The sequence below is a fragment of the Schistosoma mansoni genome, chromosome 1 (genome assembly GCF_000237925.1).
Source record: "Schistosoma mansoni strain Puerto Rico chromosome 1, complete genome".
Taxonomy (NCBI): Eukaryota; Metazoa; Platyhelminthes; class Trematoda; order Strigeidida; family Schistosomatidae; genus Schistosoma; species Schistosoma mansoni.
In genome coordinates, this window is record NC_031495.1 from 58,114,234 (window position 1) to 58,123,189 (window position 8,956).

Below are 8,956 nucleotides of genomic sequence, written 5' to 3' on the forward strand. Positions count from 1 at the left end.
ACTTCAACCAATCCACGATTTTGAGCGACCGTTCACCAATTGTCTTCAGTGAGCTGATATCACTACAACAGACCGTCGCTCCAAATCGTGGATTGGTTGAAGTTAGACATTAACACCATCGGATGCCGGCTCAGTGATCTATCGGTCAAGGGCTTCGGCTCGAGACTGGTAGGTTCTGGGTTCGAATCTCGCGAGTGCGGGATCGTGGATGCGCACTGCTGAGGAATCCCATAATAGGACGAAACGGCCGTCCAGTGTTTCCAGGTTTTCCATGGTGGTCTACCTTCAATTGACTCATGATTACTAATTTTTCACACAATTTAGTCTTCCACTCTCATATTTTTTTCAATAAATTCTCTTGATCGAATTGTAATGGCACTATCATATCTCTCTCATCCCATCTGACCCATATTTATTCTGATTACAGATCTTAAATTTTCATTTGACATATACAGATTCAAGTTAACATTCTGTATGAGTCATATCAACATTAACAATTTAATTCTATTTGGTTTGACAATCTTAAATTTACATTCTTTAAACGATGTACTTCGTCTTTAACCTGGCCATTTTTTCGGATTATTAATTTGTATATATAATTGTAGAACCTGAAGAGAACTTACCGAAAAAGAATATTCTTCGTTCAAGTATAGTTAATTCTCTATACTTGAATTTCAATTGGTTTCAGTTCACAATAAAAACCCTATAGTTGAAAGCGTGAGTCAATTAAAACTAGACCACCAAAGAAAACCTGGAAGCACTGCGGCCGTTTCGTCCTGTTGTGGGACTCCTCAACAGTGCGCATTCACAAAACCCCTTCTGATTAAAAATCCTATATCCAACCTAGTTATTTAATTCATACCAGTGTATCAATTATGTTTAAATTTGTTCATGTCACTTACAAACTTTTGATCATTAGTTCATTCATTAAAACTACTTAAAACAAACATAAACATAACTATTTTATTACTTTAATCTTTATTCCATATTTTAGATTATAATTCTAAAATTAAAAAAAACTATTTAACCATTTTTATATTTTTGACATTTATTTTCTTCTCCTGAATTTAACATAAAAATAAATTTTGAATAAAAGAAACAGAAAAAAAACAAAAAAAGAAAAAAGAAACCCACCCACAATCCTTCTTTATTAAAGTCATAGTAAAAAGAGACAATCATTATTAAAGATAAATATGTATATATTTTTATCTTATCAGACGTAAAACTATTACATCACTAGTAGTTCACTTAAAATATACCTTATGTTCTATAGGTACATATTTATATATGTAAATCATGTGACAAGTGAGCAGTTTATACCAGTGAGTTACCTGAGGACAAATATTTTAAAACTTAAAGTAATAATAATAATAATAATGTTATTACTAATATTATTATGACTGGTAACTGTCTTGTGTGTGTGTGTGTGTCGATAAAAATAATTTAATAATAAACGTCATAAGAATTCTATGACTTTTTTATTGTTTCATGTTAAAGGTAAGTTTGTTTTTTCTAATTCCACTTTTTTTAGAAAAAAAAGACAATGTTCTTCGTAGCTAAGTAACAAAATAAATTATTTTGTAATCATCCTACATAGATGGGGGAAAAATTTTTTTCCCTTGTATTATAATGATAAAATTATTTCTGACCTAATTGTCTCTATTAGATACACAATAAGATGAAAAAAAATTTTTTTGTTTGTTTTAAAGTCTAAATTAAATGGTTTGGAAATGATTTAACAGGTGCTGAAAAAAGGCTTTCGCAAAACTGATGATACGATTATTCTTGTCTTTTGAAATGAAACATTGAACTGAAAGTAATATTAATATTTTTAAAACCTTTTTTATTATTTATGTATGTAGGTATTAAATGATCCCGACTCTTTCATTGTTTTATTAACACAGATTATTGAATTAAAATATTATCTTTATATATAGTTGAAATCATGAGTCCATTGAAGCTAAACCACCATGGAAAACCTGGAAGCACTGGATGGCCATTTCGTCCTATTGTAGGACTCTTCAGCAGTGCGCATCCGCGATCCCGACTAAGTCGAACCAGTGGAGATTCGAACCCACGACCTACCAGTCTCGCGCGCGAGCACTTAAACTCTAGACCACTGTGCTGGCCGGCATCCAACAGTGTTAATGTCTAACTTCAACTAATCCACGAAGTTTGAGCAACCATTTCACCAATGTCTTCAGTGAGTTGATATCTCCCAACAGACCTGGTTGGACTCCACTGGTTACTGCTTCTCACTAGAACTCCAGGAAATACCTCATGAAGCCAGTCATTTAGAATTTACGCTGAGACTATAATTGATGGACGATATTTGAGCGATAATAAACTGACCATTAGAATGTCCACCAACTAATTAAGACTAAATGATGATTATAAACCAGTATGATGAATTAGAATTATGATTTATAGTTGATGATCAAGGTTAGGAATTAGATTTAGGGTTTTCATCATGAACTGATATATCAGCTAAAATGCCAAAACGCTATTTGGCCAAATGGATGAATGAATTTTGAGGCCAAAATCCAAGACCTGTTATCCTAAACCTGATTGGTTCGTCTATAAATTATAATCTCGTTGAATTTTTATATTCTACGTTAATATTATGGAATCTGTAATAATAAGAGTGAATAAATGAAACCACTAGTGTTACCATGAAAATAAAATTTATGAAATCACGAATGATTTAGAGTTTATAAAGATTATAAAGAATGAAATAATTTACATGAACTCAACTGTTCAAAGTTATTGATTCTAGAATGTTTTATCAATGACTGTTAAAGTAACAATGAACAAATAAAATTCACAGTTTGTGATCATATCTATTATAGTTATACTTTTGTTTCACCATCTTCAAACATCCATTATTATTCAGATGTACAAAAATAGGATTTGAACATCGCTTAGACAAAATATTGGAAGAAAATTAAATTATCAGATAGTGAATACGTAGTGATAATTAAAATTCTTAGTATGTGAAATTCAAATTTACTCTGAAACTTCTTGAGTTATAAAAAACATCGTTGGATGCCGGCTCAGTGGTCTAGAGGTTAAGAGCTCGCGCGCGAAACTGGTAGGTCCTGGGTTTGAATCTCATGAGGCAGGATAGTGGATGCGCACTGATGAGGAGTCCCATAATATTTTTAAACGATTGTCTACATTAGATACTCAATGTTTGTTGACTGGATATCATCAGCAACAGCCTAATGTGGGAAAGAACAAACCAGCCTCCACTTAAGGTGGTAGCTAGGAAAAGACTCAGGAATTCAATAAGACATACAATACGAAGATCATCAAACTGCATCACGAGGTAAGAGCGAACTTGGAATACTGAAGGGAAGCGGAAAAGAGGAAAGTCATAGAACACACTGCGTCAGGAATTGTTAGCAGACATGAATGGGAGTACCTCCGAATAACATGTTAAGTATTATTATGTGACTTAGTAATTAGGTAGTGAAAACTTTTCAGTTTTTGCAAAAATTGTCGTATTCATTCATTATACTTAGTTCACCTTCATCTTGTACCAATATGTTTTTTTAATCGTTCGGTATACCAGTTGAATTGTAAGCTTCAGAATTACTAGACAGCAATAAACTGTAAACATAATATTATATGTCATGTCCCAATATAATCCAGTTTCTGTAGTTGATTAATCTCACATAATCTAAATATTCTCCCTTTTTTTGTTTAGGTTGAAGAAGTTCATAACGAATTATTCTAATGTGAGATTATCTTTTTTAATAACCTGCTGTATATTTTCAATTAATTCCGTCAATATTAATGCTTATAAATCAGATAATTTATTACAAAACCATTGGTTAAACAATATTCAAGATGATGATCTTAGACAAGCAATGGAAGAAGAAAATATCACAGAAGAACAATTAAGAGATCCACATCAATTTGATCGTTTATTAAAACGTTTAATATTTTTATCACCTAAACATTTACGAAGATTTATGAAAGTACTAAGAGAATGGAATAATCTTAGTCAGCGTATAAGGTAAGTATTATTGATTGTATTGAACAAATATGCAAGTTTTCTTTATGCAAGACTGAAGGTTCTGGATTCAGATCCCGCGTGCAGGATCATGGGTGCGCACTGATGAGGAGTCCCATACTAGGACAATAAGGCCGTCCAGTGCTTCCAGACTTTCAATGATGGTCTAATATTCATCGATTCATGATCTGAATCAAATAATCCATAAATATGCTGCTTTACTTATTTACAAACTCCTTAATTTGATAAGTTCAATTCAGTCTGGAGCCTGAGATAAAATGATGGCTATCTGCTTTTACGTATTGATAAAGCTTATCAACTGTAAATAAAGACCTAAAAGTCAAACAAATGTTACTTTTTTATGCTTTACCACACAATATATATGGATATGTTTAATATTATTTATAAAATCTAATAATTGTTACATTCGTTGGCTAAGTTATTCATCAGTTGTTTTATTCACATGTTACGTCACTGTTTATTACTAAAATTCTTGAGTGTGTCAACATTTTTAACTACATTTAGTTTAGAAGTTCCTAATGAGATACTTTGCTGTCGTGTCATTTTGACAATAATTAAGATATAGTAATTTAGTGAAGGTCATCTTCCTTTTAGGGTTAAGATCAAACATAGTTTTTTTAAAAAAGAAATTTACTAATTGCCTGTATTTAATATAAAGTAAGTAAGATTTAATTAGTTACTTTAAACGCAAGACTAAATTCACAGTACTCAATCACTTAATACCTATTTATTGTCATAGGGATAACTTGCTAGTTGTGAGATCCGAATTTCCCACGTAATACTGAACATTGGTGGTAGTCGTTCATTTTTAACTTTTCCCATGCTCTAACTAAAGTACTGTCCACTTCTTATGTTTTCTATAGTTCTTTGTTTGATATAGATTGATGATACTTTTTTCAAGATGACATAACTCTAAAACAATTGAACATTTGTAACATTTCTTAAAGAATGATAGTCAGCGATGGTCGAAAAAAAGCAAACATAAATGTCAGCTAAGATTAAATGGAATAAGTAAAAGAAATACATTTTCATGAATTTTTTCTTATTCCCGCTAGATTAAAGTAGGATGATTTTAACCGTGTGTATCTCAACCAAACATGTTACTTTTTATTTTTAGACATGTCCATTAACGCTATCAATAATCATCATGTTAAATTCAAAACCATAAATAGCAAAGTATGATTTACTTATAACTCGAATATTCATCATTTATAAGCCGTTATGCATCAATATACTCAACTTTTAACAACTGACAAATTAAGTAACTTTTATTAGTAAGTGAACAAAAACTTAAAAGGTAAAACTTTGACGTAATTTACTCAAATTAATTCCCATTTAAGATTATTTTCTATCATGTATATTTAAAAAATTATTCTTAATAATTTGCCAGAATAAAAGTATATTGTCAATTCGCTTTACTAGTAATAATTTACAAATCTCGATAATGTAATAAGAAGACGATGATTATCAGAACTATGTGATAGATTAGCGCAATACATTTCGAACAGTCTGATCACACATATACTTGTTAAGAACATTTATATATAAAAATAAAACGTCAACTAGACTGGAAATTGGGGGGTAAGAGTAGACAAGGATAATAATAATAATAATAATAATGTGAAAACAATTTGAAACCCAATTACTCTGGATTATAAGCTTATATTACCAGGGTAGGTTTAAGGTGAGAACAAACTGTTTTTGAATACACAAAAGGGGTTTGAATTTTCGTATGGCTAAGGCTTCAACAAACCTTAGTATACGCCCTTTTACACTTTTATACAACAGCACAAAAGCCGAGTTAATATCAGTCTTATGGCCTGTTTCGATTATATGTTTGGCAATAGAGGATGATGGATGTTTATCCTCTACTCTTATCGGGTCATCTGATTCTATTTGTCTCTGCAACCATTTTGGTACAAGTTTACACACCCTAATTTTCAGATCACGATTGCTCCTCCCTATGTATGCGTGACCACACATACATTTAAATTGGTAAACGCAGTGGGATGTGACTCAATCGTTTTCATATCTTTTGGGTTTTGGATGAAGCATGGAGCTCGTTCTTTCTTTGATAATGACCTTCGCTGCACAATACGTTTTGTTGATGTCTGATTTAAGCCTTTGTTTCAATAAAAGGCTATTTGAATCACCTCTAAATGGTAAGGTGATGTGGACAGGCTTTTTTCTCCACCAAGGCTACAGTAGGTCTCACTGTGTCATGAACTTTCCATCTAATGATAAATTTAAGTGGATAACCATTTCCCATTAATGTCTTGTTTAACAACTTAACATCATCATCAGTAGCGTCGTTTGTGCAAATACGATCAAGCCTGTTAAATAGGCACCTTATCAAACCCCGTTTGTACTGCACAGGGCAATAACTATAGTAACTAAGGTATTGGCCCGTCCACATTGGTTTTCGAAAAATGGATCGTTTGAGTGGGCCATCTTCTCGTTTAATTATATATTACTTTGCGTATTTAAATATAAATGTTCTTAACAAGTATATGTGTGATCAGATTGTTAGAAATGTATTGCGCTAATCTATCACATAGTTCTGATAATCTTCGTCTACTTATTACACTATCGGAAATTTATCAAAGGGACTAACTGCTTTAAACTTATAAATTGTTTTCAAAAATAATCTGTTTGTTAGATCATTCACTCAAATATCTAATAGTATTTGATTAAATATGTAAAAGAAATTAGCCCTTATCATTTCAGTTATGTACATTTCTATTATCTATCTGTTAATTGATCTATTAAAATTTCATAGTAGGTATAAATAGTGTCATTATTAATAATGTTATAAAGTATAGAAGAAACTCCGCCTATAGCTCCTCCGGGGGCTACTACCACTCCCAAGCCCAGGTAAAGGAAGAGGGTTGGGCATGGGGTTAGCGACCCCATGCCGTAGAAAACTATCTCGCTAAAAAACGCTAACCAGAAAAGTAAGGATGAGTAACTTACATGATACGCATGAGGAGCAAATTATTCTGAAATATATACAATTAAATAAAGGTAATATATGAATGTCTATTTAACAGAGAAAGGAGTTGTTTAGTCACTAATTCTTAATTTCAACTATTGAATGGCATGTTCAAATCGTACAACATTTTCTTCCCAGTTAGACACTTATTAATATAGCCAGACGTTAAACATAGAAATGTTTTCTCACAAACTCACTTACATAAATCTTATTTACTTAAATGCTTGAATAGATTAGTTTATTTAAATCATTATTTACCCTTATTGTATTTCTAATAATGACATAAATTATGTTACATTTTCAGATATGGATGATTAAAACAACAAACAGATCAACCACTACTTTTCTCATTTTATGGAGTTACTTTTGAAAAAAAAATAATTTCGATAATCAGATAGAAAACAAAATGTGTATAACTAAACAATCTTGATTATTAAAAAGAAATATAATAGAAATTGTTTTAATGATTAGTGGTTATTTTCCTTTAACGCATTCATTATTCAAATGTTTTTATATGGGTTGAATAATGATGAGATTTTTGATAGCATTGATGACGGTTTAATTACAAAATTTTTATTTATTACTTTTAATTGCCAATTTCAAAGTAAACCTACAACGTTTTAAAAATGAATATACTTTAGCTAAGAGGACTGTGAATATTAATTTAATTCGTAGGTGAATGCCGTTACAGGTTGACATTCTCTGAGTAAATTGTTAGAAGCCAGGAGGCAGAGTTGTGACGGGCGGTGTCCGAAAACTGATACTGTTATCCGATGTGCTACACGTTAATCCTCCCCGCAATCGATTACTTGTGCGAGAACATAAGAGAGGGGAAGAAGGTATATTAGGCTACAGAATAAAACAAAAAAATATTTATCTATATGTATATATATCTACCCATTAACTCCGCCTGTAGCTCTTCTAGAGTTACTGCCGGTCCCAAGCCCAGGTAAAGAAGGAGGGTTGGGCATAGGGTCAGCAATCCCATCCCGTAGAAAAAATCTTGCCAAGAGAACGCCAGCCAGACTAAACAAAAATGAACTATTTAAACTCTGCCCTCATAGTTCGGGGAGGAATTATGACGCCTCATGATGAAAGCTGAGATTTTTAGGAAGTCACGAAACCTATGCCCCTTCTAACAGCCGGATCAATAATTTTTATGGACACATGGAACGTCCGGACAATGCGGGAGGCTGGGAAGACCAGTCAAATAGCAACGGAGATGAGAAGATACTGATTTTCGGTACTTGTAATCAGCAAAACTCATTAGACCCAAGCTGAACAACAAAGGTTAGATACGGGAGATATTCAACTGTACTCCGGTCACGAAGAGGAAAATACTCCACACATTCACTGAGTTTATTTGACGTTGTCCAAAGAATTACATAATGCACTTGCAAAATGGGAATCTAATGGATCCAAGATAATCAAAATATCATTCAAAATAAAGAAGGAGGGTTCACAATGAATGTTATTCAATGTTATGCACTCACCAGTGATAGATACGACGATAACAGTAAAGATCAGTTCTACTTGAGGCTTCAAACAATCATGGCGAAGTGCTTAAGAAAGGACCTGGTCATTCTTATAGATGTAAACGCTTAAGTCAGAGTGGACAACACAGGATATGAACATATAATTGGGCGACATGGACTGGGAGAGAGAAATGAAAATGGGAAGAGATTTGCATATCTATGTGCATTCAAACAATTGGTTATAGGCGGCAAAATATTTCCACAAAAACACATACACAAAGCTACATGGATCTCACCGGACCGCACCACAGAGAACCAGATAGATCATATTTGTTTCAACAAAATACTCAGAAGGCCAGGGGAGGAGCTGACCTAGTTTCAGATCACCACCTGGTTGTGACCAAGATGAAACTGAAGCTAAAGAAACACTGCAAAGCCAGACAAACATCA

At 32.6% G+C, this 8,956-nt stretch overlaps 1 protein-coding gene across 1 annotated transcript in view; it reads left to right on the top strand.

Moving 5' to 3' along the window:
- The window catches only part of Smp_200110 (uncharacterized protein), a gene marked incomplete at both ends in the record, with an annotated part of 16,140 nt that extends 8,795 nt beyond the window's left edge, over positions 1-7,345 (top strand). Inside the window, 2 exons of the mRNA XM_018795003.1 lie at positions 3,710-4,021; positions 7,336-7,345. Coding sequence (XP_018649359.1) covers positions 3,710-4,021; positions 7,336-7,345 — 322 coding nt within the window. The remainder of the gene's footprint in view (positions 1-3,709; positions 4,022-7,335) is intronic.
- Between the last annotated feature and the right edge of the window lie 1,611 nt (positions 7,346-8,956).